Genomic DNA, 19,302 nt, shown 5'->3' with positions numbered 1-19,302 from the left:
TTCTGAAGGAGTTAAGTAACAAATATATATTAAACATTTGTGTTTTCACTTTGATGATGAGTTAAGAAGATGACTATAAACATATTCAAGATCATTCTAACCAAACAGCCGTACACAGACGTTTCCATCTAATTTCATATTCACAAATGTTTAAAAGTCACTCACCAACAGCAACAATGGAAGCTCAACACCAGGCTCCACAATATTTTTTTTCCCCCTTTGAAAGGGGTCTGTACACTATTTGAATTTGACTACCTCTCTTCCTGTTGTTCTAGAAACTACATGACCAGCTCTTTCAGAATATACAGCAACTGCCTTCCCCTGAGCAGCGCCAGGCTTAGGAGATTTACGGTAAAGGCCTGTTTCCTAGGAGGTCAGTACGGGAAGCCAGACTCAACGGCAGTTTCTGGGGAGAGCAGCTTTCTGCCCATTGCAGCAGTTTCCTTTTTCTTTGGGAGAAAGAAAAGGCTCAATTGGGATATTTATCAGCCTCTCCTGTTCCTCTGGGGTTTGGTGCAGTTGACAACCGGCAAGGGTAAAATGAGCTGGTCGTCTCGGGACCATGGAAAACGTGGAATCGAGGCTCAAGAATGCCCCTTATTTTCGATGTGAGAAGGGGAACAATTCTGTCCCCATGTGCCAGAAGTGTGAGACGTGTGTCCTGGCCTGGAAGATCTTCTTCACCAAAGAGTGGTTCCGAAGGGTGGGCAAGATGTCCCAGAGGAGGTTTCTGGTCAGCATCCTGCAGCAGCTGGATAGCTTGTATTTGTTACACTATTTTCAAAATATCCTTCAGACCATGCAGGGGAAGGATTTTGTCTACCACAGGTCCCGGGTCAACCTCAGCAAGAAGGAGGGGAAAATCGTCAAGTCCTCCTTGAACCAAATGCTGGACAAGACGGTGGAACAGAAGATGAGGGAGATTTTGTACTGGTTTGGGACCAGCAGCTACTGGACGAAGGCGAATTACACACTCTTGCTGCTGCAGATGTGCGACCCCGAGCTACTGCTCACTGCTGTTGATGTCATCAGAGTCCTGTTTCTGAGAGGGCGGAACGATGCCTCAGGTGAGCGAGGCCACAGGTAGAGACCTAAGGGTCCCCAGAGACCAGGAGGCCAGACTTCAGGAGCCCATCAAGGAACAGGAGGTGTGGACAAGCTTAGGTAGACGGGGATCTTCCAGATTGCAGAACAGAGCGCTTTGTCCTGACACCCGATCCTGTTGACCGAAGGAGAAGCTGCTGAATGTGACTTCCTTCTAGAAAATTATAAAAGGACAAGTGCAGAAGGAACTTTCAACTGTCAGGCGTTTCAAAGGGATTTCTGCCTCCCTTAGGCCCAGAAGTGGCTGCTTAATGCTGGGGTGGTTCCTGCTTTAGTGGGTTAGGGATTGAAGCGGGTTTGAGAAGGAGGTAAGGGGGGTGCTACTGAGTTGTGTTGCCCTTCAGTTTGCTGCTTAATGCTGGGGTGGTTCCTACTTTAGCGGGTTAGGGATTGAAGCGGGTTTGAGAAGGAGGTAAGGGGGGTGCTACTGAGTTGTGTTGCCCTTCAGTTTGCACTGCACGGAAACTAGGCCAAGAGGTCAAAACCTAGGGCTTTCCTTCATTCATCCCACTGTATTCCTTGCTTGCACATAAAATCCAACCTTGACTTGGAGTTTATCCAAGGCTGGAGGTAGTGGAGGGGCCAGATAAGGCTGGGGTGGGCGTTCTCAATCGTTGCTTGTATCAGAATCACTGGGAGGGCTTATTAAAACCCAGGTGGCCGGGGTCCTCCCCGAAAGGTCCTGACCCAGCAGGTGTGATGTGGGCCACGAGTCTGCATGTCTAACAAGTTCCCAGCGGATGCTGCTGCTGCTGGTCTGGTGACCTCACTTTGAGAGCCGGTGGTCTAGGGTGTCGGTGACAAGGTCTTGGACGTGTTTGGCCAGCTGCACTGGGGCAGCAAAAGCAACCAGAAAGGAGGCAAGGGACTCGGGGTTGCAGGGGGTCCAGTACGAGAAGCAGAGGGTTAGCAGACTGGGACAAGGCTGGGAGAGGGCGTCAGATGGAGGGATTCAGAGGTTGAGCTCTTGAGGGCGGGGAATTCCTGCGGTCCACGAGACCTGGTTTGTGGTCCTGTTTGCAGACTCAGAGAATCCCGGGAAAGTTTAAAGCTACGTGACCTTGGGGGCAGTTAGATCCCGTTATATGCCCTTGATTTCTTTGGTGTGTCCAGGAAGTAAAAGAAGAATCATCTGGAATGAAAAGTGGTGGAGAAAATCAGAGGATCCCATAAGTTAGATTAGAGATTGATCAGTCCAGCTCCTTCATTGTATAGGTAAGGAAGTCGAATCGAAGTTCAGAGAATCTGAGTGATTCGGCCGTGGTCACCCAGTCGGGCGGTTGAAAACCAGGCCCCCCGTCCTGATCGTCTCCCATGGGCAATGCTGGCCCCCGGACAGGGGCGGCAGGCTCGAGTAGCCTCATCTGTACACACAGGTCCTCACCCACCGCAGGAATCAGCTCCTTGTATTAAAAGTTGTGTAAGTCCAGTTACAGGTTGTGGCAACCTTCCCCTTTTCCTAGGGGAGCCTCTCTCTTAAAAATTAAAATTTCTAGGACTTCCCTGGTCATCCAGTGGTTAAGACTCTGTGCTTCTCCTGCGGGGGGCATGGGTTCGATCCCTGCTGGGGGAAGTTCTGCATGCTGCCAAAAAGAAAGAAAAAAAAATTAAAATTTCCTAATTTGACTCAAGGGCATTTATTCATATCATTGAAGAACACGACGCAAAAGCTTCAGAAAAGCAGTCCCTCTTCCCTCCTCACTCCGACGCAAAAGCTTCAGAAAAGCAGTCCCTCTTCCAGCTCCTCACTCTCTCTCTTCCTCTTTCCCTCTCTCTCTCCCTCTCATTCTCTCTCTGTCCTCGTGTATATAGAGCGCTGATGAAGTTTGCAGTGCAGGTGGGCTGGCAAAGGCCAACAGAGGCTCTCTGTGATTTTTACGTAGAAACTCAGAGGCCCCAAATAAAAACAGACATAACTGGCCTGGTCCGTTTTGTGTCGATTCAAAAGAAGCCAGTAGAAATAAAACCATCTCTCTCTACCACTTCCTCTCCACACACCTGTACTAAAGAGCCTCTCATCTTGGCCTTTTGTTTTTCAGGGAACGACCCAGACTCCAAGGATGTGTTTTTCGTCCCTGGGAAAGGCCACACACCCCTGTGCGAGACCTCACAAGTCTGCTGGGCAGCCAGACCCGGGCACACATCCTTCCCGTTGTCCAAAACTACAGGAAAAGCAGGCTTGCACGAAAATGTGTCGTGGGGAGCAGCCACTACTGGTAAGTCCGCTGGTAGGAAGAAAGCCGATGGGGAGGGAGTCCCGTGGTGATGGAGGGGCTGGTAGGGCAGCCATAATTGGGCAGGACAGAGTTGGGCAACTAACATTCACTTGTCACCTACAAAGTGGGTTGGGCTCTGTGATATTTATTCCCTCATTTAATCCCACATCTGGTAAGGGGAGAAACAAGGATTAAAATCAGTCATTTTGGGACTTCCCTGGCAGTCCAGCGGTTAAGGCTCTGCGCTTCGCCTGCAGGGGGTGTGGGTTCGATCCCTGGTCGGGGAGCTAAGATCCCACATGCTGTGGGGCGTGGCCAAAAGATAAAATAAAATCAGTCAGTGTGACCTTAAGTCCCCTTTTGCCCCAGGCCGGAATCTCTCGGTCTAGCCCCTGACCTCTGGTGTGGGGAGATATGGGGAGGGGCACCTCCAGAATCCAACCCACCAGGAGCTATTTTTGCAGCATTGGATTCAGTCTTGAGGTGGAAACAAAAGCAGTGGGGAATTGGGCCCTGACCTTAGGGCCGACCTCACTTGGGATTTGAAGCAAGACATATATACGGAAAAATTACGGGAAACACAAAACATAGATTCAGAAACGCTTTTTATACAGAAATTTTCAAGTTTCAGAAGTAGGTAGAACAGTGTAATCATTGCCCACATAACCGTCATCCAGCCTCAATAATTATCACCGTCTTACCAATCTTATTTCCTCCAACCCCGTCTTTTGAAATTGAGACTTTTTCTTGTTGGGCTCATTTAGAGGAAACTCCAGACACCATGCCATTTCACCAGCAGGGCAGTTTTGATGCCACAGACATCGACTTGAGCTGGGAACGTTGAAAACTGCTGGTGCGTTTGGTTGGGGAAGCTCTGTTTTCATTTTGGTGGAAGAAATGACCAAACCCTGGTGGCCTCAGGGTAGACCCTGGTGAGCTCTGTTTTGGGGGACAGCTTTTGGCAAGGACTTGCTCTCGGCCCGGAGTCACCCCAAAGACGCCCCAACCGTGCCCCCTTCTCCGGCTTTCCTCTAGAAGGACAGTGGAAGAGTTCACTCCAGTATATTTCCAAGATGAATAGTCTGTCTTCTGAAAAAGCAAGCGTGTCCAAAGCAGGCTCGGCCCCCGTCGCCGATGTGCTGGTGGATCTGGAGGCCGTCAGAGAGCTGTCTTCTGGGGTCAGCAGATACCGCGACTTCATCCGTCACCTGCCGGTCCATCTCTCCAAGTATATCCTCAGTACGCGGGGCCTGTTGGGGGATTTCTGAAGACCCGCCCCCCCCCCCCGCCCCACCTGCCACCATCGCAGCGCAGTTAGGAGGTCCCCAGGTCCACCTCTTGTTTTCCAGGTATGCTGGATAAGAACAGCCTGAACAGGTGTGTGTTCGTGAGCCAGCACTGGGCAGTGCTGGCGCAGCAGGTCAGGACCGACCTGTCCATGCACTCTTTCATCCGGCACCAGATCACCTTACTGCAGGTACTTTCTTTGGGAGGGGACAGCTGTAGCCCAGCCTCATGTCTGCACCAGCCTTTCCGTCTGCGGTAGACCCTGAGCTGGCCTCCTGCTGCTTCCTCAACTGCCTTTTTGTCCGGACTCCCGATATCCCCATTTACTCTCCCCTTGTTGGTGCATCTAGCAGGGATGACACGTATAGAAACCTCTTGGGAAGACAGAGGCAGAGCCTTTCCGGAGCCTCACAGAGCAGGGAACTTTCCCCGGGGAGCCATATTGCAGCTTGTGCAATATAAGAAAGCCTCATGTACACAGATGTTTACAGAGCCACAGAGTATTTTTTTAGGTTAAAATGCAGTTTTCCCTGGATAGTAACCATCTCTGGCATTCATACTTCTGTTTCTTGCCAGAAGCCTGACCCTAAATCATGGGTTCCTGGTAGCTTGGATTTTTCCCAGCAGAGGGAGAGGAGGCCTTGAGCCAGGGGACATGCTGGAAGCTGGGAACCGCCCACCATCCTCGCTGGTCCCTCTCGGGATGTTTGGTGGGCGTTACCCTCCTTCAGCCAGTCTACACGCACCACTGGCCTAGCTGGCCAGACCCAGGCCTTCCTTGCCCAGAACTAACCCATCTTTCAGATCTTGCCAAACACTAGTTTTTCGCCTCCTCTTGGAGTGTAAGAACTAAGAGTAGCCATTTTCGGTTCTTTTACCCCAGGGGTCCTACACCAGGGGAATAGACCCTAATTACGCCAACAAGGTTACTATCCCCGTTCCTAAGATGGCAGATGACGGGAAGCACCTATGCGTGAAAAATCCGAAATGGAAACTGAGAACGAAGGTGGGTTCCGATGGCACCTGGGGCAAGTGACTGTGGGCGTCGTTTCCTACTGGCCATTGAAGGCTGAAGTCCAGACTCAGCCCTCACATACGGATGTCGGATATGGGAGGGTGTAGGTTAGAGCATATGGATGTAGGGTATGGGAGGCAACATTCCCTAAGGGAGACCACAGTTGGGTGCTGTGTGTCCTTAAGGAAGTGACTTTCTCTCCTTAAGCCTTAACTACCTCTTCTGTTAAATGAGGGGGCTGACTTGGTTGTCTTCTCAGGGTTCTTCCTGACTGCAGCTCCCATGTCAGGCCCTGTGTCCATGGCATCTGCCATCTAGCGGGGAGCTCAGAGCCAGGAGCGGTGTCAGGATCGCTGGGGTTTTCCTCACCACCTCTGTCCCTGCATGGAGAGGCCGCAGGGGGGGGGTCTGTCGCTCGGGATTGAGGACATGAGGGCAGGGCTAGGGCCGTCCCCAAATGTCCAGGGTCCAGAGTGAATTAAGCTTTCCGACCGCTCGCTTCCAGGTTCATTCTGGTTCTAGGACGGAAGGAGAGCGTTACTTAGCCTCAGACCTCTCTACAAAACCTCGGGCAGTAAAAAAAAAAGTATCGTGTCTCAGATGGAAGACTCTGAGCACTGGGTTCTGCCCATTCAGCCGTGGTGGTCATTCCCCAGACCAGTGGACTCCTGTCCCCTCCTCTCTGCTCAAGGGCCTTCTATTTTGAAATCTATTCAATGGGCCCCAAAAGGATACTTAACAAGGGTGGTCAGACTGTAGCGTTCCATAGGAAGACTGTGCAGTTTCAGTTAGAAGTTGAGAAAGAGAAGGGTCCAGTTCTTACGTCTGTAGAGGCCGTTCTGGTCACACAAAGGAGGGAGGGGGGCGGGGAGGGCAGCAGGATGATGGGACCGTGGTGACTCTGGGGGGCCAGTCACTACTCAGGTCCAGCTGAGCATTGCCACGGGAGACTGTGCACCCCGGCTTCCCAGGCTGCCTGAGCTTTCAAGGGAAGTGAGAAATCTGAGTTATCACAGGACAGCTACTGCTTTTCTTTAATGCTGGCAACCAATTAAAAGCATTAGAAAAAACCCCCAAAACTACATGGGCCAAAGAAAGCACGTTTGTGGACCTGCAATTTTTGAAATCTTTGAGTCGGCCCCTCCGCTCATTTTATAGATGAAGAAACAGAGTGTCAGGCCTCCACTAGAGGGCAAGAGACGTAAGTTCAAGGCTGACCCGCTCTTTCCAAGCCCGTCGCTCTGTTAAGTGTAACACAGCCAACACCCTTCTTCCATAGGTGAGGTAGCTAGTAACTGCCAGACAAACAAGGGCGAACCGGGCAGTGTTTGATGCTTAGAAATGTATAATTAATTTAAGAAAAGAAGGAGAAACAGGTAAAGGTATGGAGACCGGTAGGGAAGCAGTGGGACTGAGCAGTGAGGGGGCTGCTGGGAAGAGGCAGAGGCGAGTGATGAGTGCTTCCGGGGCTGGTGGCTACAGCGGGTACTGCCTGTGCCTGATTTCCGTGATCTACTTGATCTACTTGATCCTCACAATGGGTCGGGTGGGCAGCGTTGCTCCCAGTGTGTGGGTGTGGAAATGAGGCTGTGCTGTTAGAAAACTTACCCAAGGTCTCCTGGCTGGGCATGGCAGAGCTGGGATTCGAAGCCAGATCTTTTTCACCCCATCGACTCCACCGAGTAGCCTCCAGGCTCTCAAAGCTCAATGGGTAGGCGAGAGCCAAGGAATTCCAGCCTGGGCTGTGAGAAGCCAGGGAAGCCTCGTTTAATTCAAGGCAGGTTATCAGAGCTGCCTGAACACGCGAGGGGAAGCAGGCTGATGGATTCTTCTGGGGAGAGACTTCTATGTGGACATCAGGACCTGGTGAAAGATCGAGAAGGAGGATGGGCTGAGGAAGAGTGGATGGGCATGGAAGAGAAGGCTGAGGTTGGGAAGGAAGACAGGTCCCCAGACGCAGACGTCGTGCTGTGGTCCTCTTTGCTTTCATCATAAACTCACCTGGCCTTATTGGTTTCCTGTTAGCGTGATTGCTATTTCCTGCTTTTTGAGGTTGAAGAAAATGAGGCTGGGAAGAAGACTGGAACTGGAATTCCAGTTGAGTCATCTATACCAGAATTTAGCATCCCTGGATGGCCATAGCTACTCAGAAAGTGTGTGATGAAGGGAGGGAGTGGGGAGGAAGGAAGGAAGGAGGGAAGGAAGGGAGGAAGGAAGCAAGGAGGGAAGGAAGGGAGGAGGGAAGGAAGGGAGGAAGGAAGGAAGGAGGGAAGGATGCAGGGAAGGAAGGAAGGGAGGGAGAGAAGGAGGGGGGAAGGAAGGGAGGGAGGAAGGAAGGAAGGAAAGAAGGAAGGGAGGGAAGGATGGAGGAAGGAAGGGAGGGAAGGATGGAAGGAGGGAAGGAAGGAAGGAGGAAGGAATGTTGGAAAGGGACGGGGAACATCCCTGTTGAGTCTTGATAAAATTGATTTCCCCTCTCTGAGGCTCAGATGCATCATCTGTAAAATGGTGGGAATACTTGGTGGGGCAAGTGATGTACTTTGTGAGGCAGCTGTAAGGAGAAATGAAGGTTGCAGATGTATGAAAACTTTGACACACAAGTGCGTAGAGCGTGCAACAGGAATTTCACATGTGACTTGAGTTCCCACGAGTACGCTCTGTACTGTCTCGTGCACACACAGCAGGAACTCAAAACCCCGGCATCTGTGAAATGGGCACCGGTGACTTTATTTTGTGTGCATCCTGGTCGTGAGCTCATTTTTGGAAAAGTTGTGCTATCAGCAGCATTGGAAGTCCACAGGATCAGAGGTAGAAGAAGGACCAGGACCTTCAACTCAGGGGTTCCTTTTGCTCACGGGTCCCTCCCCATCACCACATAGCAGTGGCCACGGCCTGAAGAGGAGGAGCTCTTGGGCCCTTGTACCCTCGCCAGGGGAGAGTCTCAGGGATGCGTGTCTGGGGGGTCAGGTTGCTGCCGTCCTTTGACTGTAAGTGTTCCCTTGTTAGAATGACTACGACCTGTGGACTGCATACCAGAACCAGGAAACTCAGCAGGTGCAGACAGAGGAGAGGAATGTCTTCTGTGGCACTTACAACATCCGCATTCTCTCTGACGTGTAGGTACTGTGGTCAGAGGCCAGGTCTCCAGGGATCCCTGAACTATCCACACGGGCATCTGAGGACTCCCATACCTTTGCTCACTTGGAAAGGCAGTATTTCCTCACCTCAAGCCCCAGCCTCAAACCCACATGAGATCCCATTTGGAGAATAGGTGCTTGATTTTTGCACCATTCTTGGCATTGGGTGGAGGTTGCTCTCCCCTTATACATTTTCTATACACTGACCAGCAAGCTTTTGCACAATTCACAGGCATGAAATCTTTTTTTTTTTTTTTTTTTTTTTTTTTTTTATTTCAAGGAACCTTGCTGGGCATGGACACATATAGTTAGCAAGTGTCTGAATGTCTGAAGGTCATGGGCCAGAACAACATTCCAAGTTTGGGATGAAAGAAGGCCCAGAATACAAGGTTTAGTTTTGTTTTTTTTTTTTTCTTGCGTTATGCGGGCCTCTCACTGTTGTGGCCTCTCCCATTTGCGGAGCACAGGCTCCGGACGCGCAGGCTCAGCGGCCATGGCTCACGGGCCCAGCCGCTCCGCGGCATGTGGGATCTTCCCGAAACGGGGCACGAACCCGCGTCTCCTGCATCGGCAGGCGGACTCTCAAGCACTGCGCCACCAGGGAAGCCCGGCATGAAATCTTTAAAAAAAATATCTTTACTGTTTAATTCTTATTTTAGGAGTAATATATCCTTACTGGAAAAAAAAAAAATCCATGAAATGCCAGGAAATGTATAGAGGAAAGGAAAGCTCTCCTACAATCTTGTCACGTAGAGATAACTACCATCAATATTGATGTCTACCCTAGAATTTTTTCTTTGCCTCTATGAATACATATTTTAAATAGAAAGGGGGCTATGCTATATATAGTTCTGTAACCCACTCTGGCAAGGTACTGTGAATGTCTTTCCATGTTAAACATGAAAATGGTATTTATGATAACTACCTAGTGTGGCATCGTTTGAATATGCCGTAAGAAGACCCTTTAATAGGCAACTTTCTGCCATACTTTAGACCTAGGACTTCACTCTTTATTCATAAAGTTTTGTGAAGTCCATCATTGTTCTATTTTTGGCTGTGAACCTTACTAACAAATTGCTTCTTGACCAGCCAGTAGGGGGAAGACAGAGCAGATGGGAAAAGGCAGAGCTGAGATTTTATGGATACTATGGTGATACGTGCTCTTTAGAAGAGAAGATGACTGGTTGAACTCTAGATAGGACAAATGGAATGAGGACAAAAACGTCAGGAATTGCCCCTCATATTTAGAGTGACTTTATATCCCTGTTTACTGAAACAATTCGATTTTACTCTGTGGTCCTCAAATAATTAACAATAGTGTCCCCTTTCACAATAAAAAAACTCAGTTTGGACGATAAATTATTTGGTCATCCTGCTCATATTTTATCTATTTGCTAATAACCTTATGATTGGAAAATTAATTCAACTCACCCTGTTTTGTTGGACTGTAAGCCCATTGAGGGCAAGGTCCATTCATATCTTATTCATCTATCTTTGTATTTCCCATTAGCACCTATTATCACAGGACTTTGCCCCTAATATACGCTCACTGGATATTGGTTAAGGGAAACAAGAAAAACAGCAAAAAACCAACAGTGGGACATGCAGTGGGTATAGGGCTTCCCAAGTGTGTTCCTCTGAGGTTTTCCATGAAAAAAGGTTTCCATGGTCAAATAAGGTGGGAAATGCTGCATACTCTGTTCTGTGTCTTGATGATTTATCATACATTAGCAGAAATTATTAAAAGAGTTTTGCCTTTTGTGTTTAGGTTTTAAATCTGTCTGAAATGGATTTTTGTTATGGTGTGAGGTGGGGATCCATCAGGGACCATTAACATTAGGCCTTGCCTTCTGCTATATCCCTTGTTGGAAGGCCCTGTATTTTCCATTATAGTATTGCTGCAGGTCAAAGGCACTGTGCTAAGTGAGTTCTAGGAAGGACACTAACTCTTCTTTCCATGGATCATCCTTTTTCTGGCAACTCAGGTGGGACCGAAACAGAGTCATCCACTATTCTGGGGGAGATTTGTTAGCTGTGTCATCCAATCGGAAGATCCAGCTTCTGGACATCATACAGATAAAGCAGATACCCATCAAGTTCCGAGGCCACACTGGGAGTGTCCGTACCCTCTTCTTGTGTGAGGAGGAAAACTTTCTCCTGAGCGGGAGTTATGACCTGAGTATCAGGTAAGTGGTCCAAGAAAGCTGTGGTCCCCACCCTGCCGAGGCCTAAATGCAGCTTGTGGAAAGAGCATGCATGCTTTTACCTTTTTGTATTTATGCAAAAGTTATCCTAAATTACACTGACTTTTAGAATAACCCACTTTTTTTTTGGCAAGATAAAAACCAAAAATTTGTATATTGTTTAAACTTTGGGTGAGATAGATGTATAGCAATTATCAGGTCTATTTTCTAGCTGAAGGCTGTGACTCAAAAAGTATTTTCTTTAGCATTATTAGGTGAAGGCATAATTTATATATATTTTTACAGATTTCTTCAGGGGAAAGTAGTTTTTTGTGGTTATGGAAACAAAATATATATATATGTATGTATATTTTTAAACAATATAATGAACACCCATGTGCTCATTACTCAGGCCAGGAAATAGGGTGTTTACCGTTCCCTAAATCCCCTATGTGCCTTTCTCTTATTCCTTCTTTCTTCCTCCCAACCAGAGGTAATGTTATCCTAAATTTTATACTAATTATTCCCTTGTATTTCTTTGTAGTTTTGCTACCTATTTATATATATGCCGATATATTAATTACTTTTGTCCATTCTTGAACTTAACATAAATGGAATTGTATCTTAAAAGTTCATCTGTACTTGATTCTTGCACTGAACTGTGACTTTGAGATTCATTTGTAGGATGTAGGTAGCAGTAATTAATTTATTTTCACTGAGATACAGTATTTCATTAGATGAATACATCATAGCTCATTTATGTACTCTTCTGTTGGTGGATATTTGCATTGTTTATAGTTCTTTATTCTTTCAAAGAGAACTGCCGTGGACATTCCTGGATGTGTCTCCTGGTACCCATGTGCATGAGTTTTTAAATTTTTTATTGAGGTATAATTGACATAAAGTGTTAGTTTTAGGTGTATGATATAATGGTTTGATATATGCATATATTGCAAAATGATTAGCACAGTGAATTTAGTTCTATCCATCACTACACATAGTGACAGTTTTTTTTCTTGTGATGAGAACTTTCAAGATCTACTCTCTCAGCAACTTTCAAACATACAATACAGTATTGGTGGCTTGTTTTTCTGTTTTTGCATCAAAACCGCCTTTTTAAAAAAGATAGTTTTTATAGAGCAGTTTTAGATTCACAGCAAAATTGAGAGGAAGGTACAAAGGTTTCCCATATACCCTTTGCCCCATTCTCAAGATACCCCTTCAGAGTAGTACATTTGTTACATTTGATGAACCTGCATCGACACACCATAATCACCTAAAGTCCATAATATACCTTAGGGTTCATGCTTGGTGGTGTACATTCTATGAATTGGGACAAATATATAGTGTCATGTATTCATCATTATAGTATCATACAGAGTATTTTCATTGCCCTAAAAATTCTCTATGCTCTGCCTATTCATGCTTCCCCCTAACCCCTGACAACCATAGATCTTTTTACTGGCTCCATAATTTTCCCTTTTCCAAAATGTCATATAGTTGGAATTATACAATACGTAGCTTTTTCAGATTGGCTTCTTTCACTTAGTCATATGCATTTAAGGCTCCTCTGGGTCCTTTCATAGCTTGATAGCTCATTTCTTCCTTATGCTTAATAATATTCCACTTTCTGGATGGACCACAGTTTACTTATTTATTCATCTACTGAGGGACATCTTGGTTGCTTCTAAGTTTTGGCTGCTATGAGTAAAGCTGCTATAAATATCCATTTACAAGTTTTTTCTGTGGACATAAGTTTTCAGATTCTTAGGGTAAATATCAAGGAGAACAATTGCTGGATCACACAGTAAAGTATGTTTAATTTTGTAAGAAATCTCCAACTGTCTTCCAACGTGGCTGCATCATTTTGCATTTCTACCAACAATCAATGAGAGTTCCTGTTCCTTCACATCCTCACCAGCATTTGGTGGTGTCAGTGTGCTGGATTTTGGCCATTCAGATAGGTGTGTAGTGGTGTCTTGTTATTTTTTTTGCATTTCCCTGATGACCTGAGATGTGGAGTATCTTTTGGGGATGTCTTCTTTGGTGAGATGTCCGTTAAGATCTTTGGCCCATTAAAAAAAATTGAAGTATATTTGATTTACAGTATTGTGTTAGTTTCAGGTGTACGGTAAAGCTGAAATACATACATATATATATTTCAGATTATTTTCCATTATAGGTTATTACAAGATATTGAATATAATTCCCTGTGCTATACAGTAAATCCTTGTTGTGTATATATTTTATGTATAGTACTTTGAATCTGTTAGCCCCATACTCCTAATTTATCCCTCCCACCCTCCCTTTTCCCTTCGGTAACCATAAGTTTGTTTTCTATGTCTGTGTGTCTGTTTCTGTTTTGTATATAGATTCATTTTTATTATTTCTTAGATTCCACATGTAAGTGATATCATATAATATTTGTCTTTCTCCATCTGACTTACTTCACTAAGTATATTCTCTAGGTCCATCCATGTTGCTGCAAATGGCAATATTTTGTTCTTTCTCATGGCTGGGTAATAGTCCATTGAATATATATATATATACCACATCATCTTAAGCCAGTTGTCTGTTGATGGGCACTTAGGTTGTTTCCATGACTTGGCAGTTGTACAAATAGTGTTGCTATGAACATTGGGGTGCATGTATCTTTTCGAATTAGAGTTTTCAGTTTTTCCAAATATATGCCCAGGAGCGGGATTGTTGGATCATATGGTAGCTCTATTTTTAGCTTTTTTAAAGGAACTTCCATACTGTTTTCCACAGTGGCTGCACTGTGGAAAAGTGCAGTGTAGGCAGGTTCCCTGTCCTGCACACCCTCTCCAGCATTTATTACTTGTAGACTTTTTGATGATGGCCATTCTGACTGGTGTGAGGTGATACCTAATTGCGGTTTTGATTTGCATTTCTCTAATAACTAGCGATGTTGAGCATCTTTTCATGTGCCTGTTGGCCATTTGTATGTCTTCTTTGGAGAAATGTCTATTTATCTCTTCTGCCCAGTTTTTGTTTTGGTTGTTTGTTTTCTTTTTGTTGAGTTCTGAGAGTTCTTTGTGTATTTTGGATAATAGTCCTTTATCACATGTGTCTTTTGCAAATATTTTCTTCCAGTCTGTGCCTTGTCTTCTAATTTTCTTGACATTATCTTTTGCAGAGTCGCTATTTTAAATTTTAATGGAGTCCAGTCTGTCAATTCTTTCTTTCATGGGTCACGCCTTTGGTGTTGTATCTAAAAGTCATTGCCATACCCAAGGTCGTAGTTTTCTTCTATGTTATCATCTAAGAATATTATAGTTTTGTGTTTTATGTTTAAGTCCGTGATCCATTTTGAGTTAAATTTTGTGAAGGATGTAAGGTCTGTGGCTAAATTCTTTTTTTTTCTTTTCTTTTTTTTTGCATGTGGACGTCCAGTTGTTCCAGAACCATTTGTTGGATAGACTCTCTTTGCTCCACTGTATTACCTTTGCAATCAGTTGACTGTACTTACATGGGTCTGTTTCTGGGTTCTCTGTTCTGTTCCATTGATCTATTTGTCTGTTCTTTCACCAATACCACAGTGTCTTAAGTACTATAGCTTTGTAGTGAGAATGAGTGAGAATGAGTGAGAATGAGTTTTCAATATCCGCAAAATAACTTGGTAGGATTCTGATTGGGACTACCCTGTTTTGTTTTGTTTTAAAGATTTTTTTAAGTTGTTGTTGTTGTTGTTGATGTTTTCATATGTGATGGTGGGGCAAGTTTTACATTTCACTTTCCTTTTTTTATATAACTTAGCTATGGTATATATTTTTTGAGTTTTTAGGGTAAGTTTACCGACTTGAAAAATCTAACTAGACTTTCAATTGGAGTTGCATTGAATTTATAAACAATTTGGGCAACACATTCATTTCTTTGTTCTTTCTTAGAACTTAAAACTTTTTCTTTATAAAAGTCTTATGTAGTCTTATTGAATACTTGTAAACTTTATAATTTTATTGCTATTTTGAGTGGCATCTTATTTTCATTTATATTTTAAAGTTGGTTATTGATGGTATTGAGAAATGATATTGATTTTTATAGGTGGATCTTGTATCCAGCAACCTTGCTAACCTCTCTTGCTAACCGCAAAGTATGTATGTTGGTTTGGGTTTTCCATGTAGATGATCTTATCAACTGGAAATAATGGCAATATATTATCTTCTTTTCTGAAACTTACGCTTTTTTCTTTTTCTTTCATTCTAACTTTGCCTTGGCCTTGTAGTTAAGCAGTAGCTGTGAAAGCCATCTTTATCTTTTTCCCCTTTTTGAAGGGAGTACATCTGTTTTTTCTCCATTAAGCATAATGTTTGCTGTTATGACTTTCTTTTATAAGTTTGCTAAGGCAAGGAAATCCCTTCCATTCCTATTTTTCTGAAAGTGTTTCTCAAATATCAATACCTTTTCTGCCTAAATTACGAAGACAACCTGGACATGTGGTTGGCCATGTTGCTAGAAACAGAAGTTCAAAACATGCTTTCTGGGACTTCCCTGGTGGCACAGTGGTTAAGAATCTGCCTGCCAATGCAGGGGACATAGGTTCGAGCCCTGGTCCAGGAAGATCGCAAATGCCACAGAGCAACTAAGCCTGTGCGCCACAACTACTGAGCCTGCGTTCTAGAGCCCGCGAGCCACAACTACTGAGCCTGCGTTCTAGAGCCCGCGAGCCACAACTACTGAGCTCATGTGCCACAGCTACTGAAGCCCACACGCGTAGAGCCCGTGCTCCGCAACAAGAGAAGCCACTGCAATGAGAAGCCCGCACACTGCAATGAAGAGTAGTCCCCGCTCGCCGCAACTAGAGAAAGCCTGCGTGCAGCAATGAAGACCCAACGCAGCCAAAAATAAATTTTTAAAAAACATGCTTTTTTTTTCAGACCAGTGGGACATTGTTGAACGCACTATGGGTGCGGAGCAGGCTCTGACGAGCAGGTAAAGCCGTAGGACCTTTAGGAATATTAGAAGGAAAAGCCTAACAAATCTAAAGAAAAACAGAACAAAAGAAAACATTTACTAATCACTTATTATGTGCCAAGTCTCGTAATAACTATGAGGTAAGTACCATTATTATCCCCAATTTACAGATGACGAAACTGAGGTACAGAGTGATTCAGTAACTTATTCGAGATCACACAGCTAGTAAGTGATGGACCTGGGATTGGACCTCAGGCAGCCTGGCTCCAGAGCCCACCATCTTGACATTATATCGATACTTTGTCCTGTCATAAAGGCATTTGGCTGAAGTGGAAGTCAGTATTAATGATAATTGAGAGACCTCAGGCAGGTTTGCATATTAAAAAACAGTGTGACTCTGGGAATTACCTGGCGGTCCAGGGATTAGGACTCTGTGCTTTCACTGCCAAGGGCGCAGGTTCAGTCCCTGGTCAGGGAACTAAGATCCCATAAGTTGTGTGGCCAAAAAACAGCCTAAAACAAACAACCAAAGATCAGTGTGACTCATACACGCTCCCACGTTATCTCTTAGATATGCTTTAGAAATGCACATAAAATATTCTAGTGGCTCGGGTCAATTGTTGTGTTGTTCTTGTTTGAAGGTCAGCTCTACCACTGAATCAGTGCCATGGATTCTGAGCCTGGTGACCATTCTAGGGACACTTCCACCTAATACCAGCTAACAGTTATCAATTATTTTCTACACACTGCTCATTCCTCTAGTGTTACATGCATTATTGCAGAGTTTCTCAACCTCAGAACCATTGACATTTGGGGCTGGAAAATTCTCCCTGTGGCGGGTCATCCTGTGAATTGTAGGATGTTTAGCAGCATCCTTGGATCTTGCATGCTAGATACCAATAGCACCTCCCTACCGACTTGTGACAACGAAAAATGCCTGCAGACATTGTCAAGGGGATGGAAATCACCCCTGGGGGTATAAATCACCCCTGGTTGACAGTCACTACATTAGTGTATTTAATTCTTCACAAAAACCCTGTGAGGTAACTACTATTATTATCATCTCCATTTTATCAATGGGGAAATGAAGCTTACTCAGAAATTAAGTAACCTTCCCAAAGTTAGAGCTAATAGGTCCTGCAACTGGGATTCAGATCCAGGCCTTGGACTCATAAAACTCTGCTGCCTTCCAATTCCCTATTGAACTCTATACCGTCTGATCCCTTGGGCCCTCAGAAAATCTCAAAAACTTTTTTTTTTTTTGGCCTGATTCCTGCAGATACTGGGATCTGAACAGTGGGGCTTGCATACGCATCTTCAGTGGCCACCAGGGGACTATCAGTTGCATGGATGTGTGGAAGAACAAACTGGCATCTGGAGCAAGAGATTGCCAGGTAAAAGGTAAGAAAGAAACACCTCCACCTCCCTAAGAAGTTTCCCCAAATCCATGGGTTGCCAAAGGACTTGTTTTGCTCATTTCTATGGGTGGTCATTATCCTTTCAACCGTCCATGTATCCATTGACCCATTCACTCAACAACTATTGATTGAATGCCAGGTGCTGTGCTAGGCAGTAAGGAAAAAAGCGCTGATGATATGGCCCTTCCCATGTGGCTTTTTATTTCCCCAAGAGTCTCATGGTCTTCTGATGGAGACATACGTAGAAATATGTAATGGGGGATTATAGTAAATATGTGAATGATACCGGTTGCCATTCCTTGAGTACTAACCTTGAGACAGGCACTGTGATAGGTGCTTTGCATACATTATCTTATTTAACTCTCACAAGAATCCTATGGGGTGACTGTAATTTTAAATTACAATCAATTTTTAAAAGAAGAGAAAAAAAAGAGGGAGAGAGAACAAAAGAGAATCCTGTGGGATGGATGCAGATAAGGAGTCCACAACTCAGAAAAACAACTTGCCCCAAATCAAAGCTGCTAAGTAGTCGGGTGGGGATTTGAACCCAGGGCTGACTGGCTCTAAAACGTGTGCTCCAATGAGCTTGTGGGGTACTAAGGGACCGTAGAAATAAGAGTAAAAGGGAAAGCACTGCAGGCAGGGTGCTCTTTGAGTGTGATCTGGAGGAGGAGGAGTTCTACACGCAGAGGGAGAGTCTAGAGCATTCCAAGCGGAAGGAACACCTCAGGCAAATCACAGAATTTTGAAAAAAATGAAGAATTTGGGGAATTTCCCTTTGCTCTGTACAGCTGGGTTGCAGCGTGTGGTGTTGGAGATCAGGCGGATACGTTTGTCTGGGGCCAGATTGTCAAGGGCCTTCTGCGTCGTGGTTGGAAATTGAACTTTATTCTGTAAGACGTGGGGGCCGGTAGATGCGTTTTAAGCTGAGGATTGATATGATGAAATGTGTATTCGAGAAAGATTGCTCTGGTGATATCGTGGAAGGAGGATGTGGAGAGGTGGTGACTCCGGGGGACAGGGGGCAAGTTAAGGTTCTTACTCAGTCTAGAGAACCTGTGATGTCTTCAGAATATCCGAGAACAGGCAAGTGTGAAGACATCAGATGGATGCGAGTTTACACGAGATGGTACAAAGAGAAGGGAGACTTCTAGAAGGAGAACTGGCGGGACTTCAACACTAGCTGGAGATGAAAAGTGAGAGAGGAGGGCAAAGGGTGAGGCCAGACTTTATAACGCAGGCCTCTGGGTATCTGGAAGTACCGCTGATGGAAACGGGGCTTCAGAGGAAGAGTCGGGTGGGAGAGGGAAGGAGGAGGGGGTGAAGGCTTCCATTTTGGACACGTTGAGTGTGGCAGGCAGGAGAACGGCCGACCAGAGATGGTCACGTTCTAATCCCGGACACCGGCGTCTGTGTCATCTTGTGCCTCGCATGGCAAAAGGGACTTTGCAGATGTACTGAATGAAGTTAAGGACCTTAAAATGGGGAGATGCTCCCAGGTTGTTGGTGTGGGCCCATGGGTAATCACGTGGATCCATAAAAACAGACATTTTCTTACCTGTGATCAAAGGGAGTCATGACTATGAAGAGTGGTCAGAGAGATACAGTGTTGCTGGCTTTGGAGATGGACGAAGGGGGTCGTGAGCCACGGAATGTGGGTGACCCGAGAAGGTGGAAAAGGCAAGGAAATGGATTCCTTCCTGCCCACCCCCCAGAGCCTCCATAAACGCACACAGCCCTGCTGACGCCTCAATTTTAGCCTTGCGAAGTCGTGCCGAACGTCTGTAAGATTAGTCCATTTGTTGTTTTCAGACACGAAGCTGGTGGTGATCTGTTACAGCAGCAATAGGAAGTTAACACATTGAGCGTGGGATTACCGCGGACATCCGGGGGAGGGCAGCAGGAGGTGGATGCAGCCCCAGATGGGTCAGCTTGGTGGTTACCAAGTACAGTGAAAGGTGGAAGCCCCGGGTGTGGGTGAGATTTCCTTTGCAGAGCAGGAGGAAAGAG

At 45.5% G+C, this 19,302-nt stretch overlaps 1 protein-coding gene across 1 annotated transcript in view; it reads left to right on the top strand.

Moving 5' to 3' along the window:
• Positions 1-562: 562 nt before the first annotated feature.
• The window catches only part of FBXW10B (F-box and WD repeat domain containing 10B), a 36,055-nt gene continuing 17,315 nt past the window's right edge, over positions 563-19,302 (top strand). The window contains exons 1-8 of the mRNA XM_007462672.1: positions 563-1,067; positions 3,144-3,320; positions 4,356-4,559; positions 4,670-4,797; positions 5,491-5,613; positions 8,629-8,738; positions 10,745-10,945; positions 17,154-17,275. Coding sequence (XP_007462734.1) covers positions 563-1,067; positions 3,144-3,320; positions 4,356-4,559; positions 4,670-4,797; positions 5,491-5,613; positions 8,629-8,738; positions 10,745-10,945; positions 17,154-17,275 — 1,570 coding nt within the window. The remainder of the gene's footprint in view (positions 1,068-3,143; positions 3,321-4,355; positions 4,560-4,669; positions 4,798-5,490; positions 5,614-8,628; positions 8,739-10,744; positions 10,946-17,153; positions 17,276-19,302) is intronic.

The sequence above is a fragment of the Lipotes vexillifer genome, unplaced genomic scaffold (genome assembly GCF_000442215.2).
Source record: "Lipotes vexillifer unplaced genomic scaffold, Lipotes_vexillifer_v1.1 scaffold982, whole genome shotgun sequence".
Classification (NCBI taxonomy): domain Eukaryota; kingdom Metazoa; phylum Chordata; class Mammalia; order Artiodactyla; family Lipotidae; genus Lipotes; species Lipotes vexillifer.
This window is presented reverse-complemented; position numbering and strand designations above follow the sequence as displayed.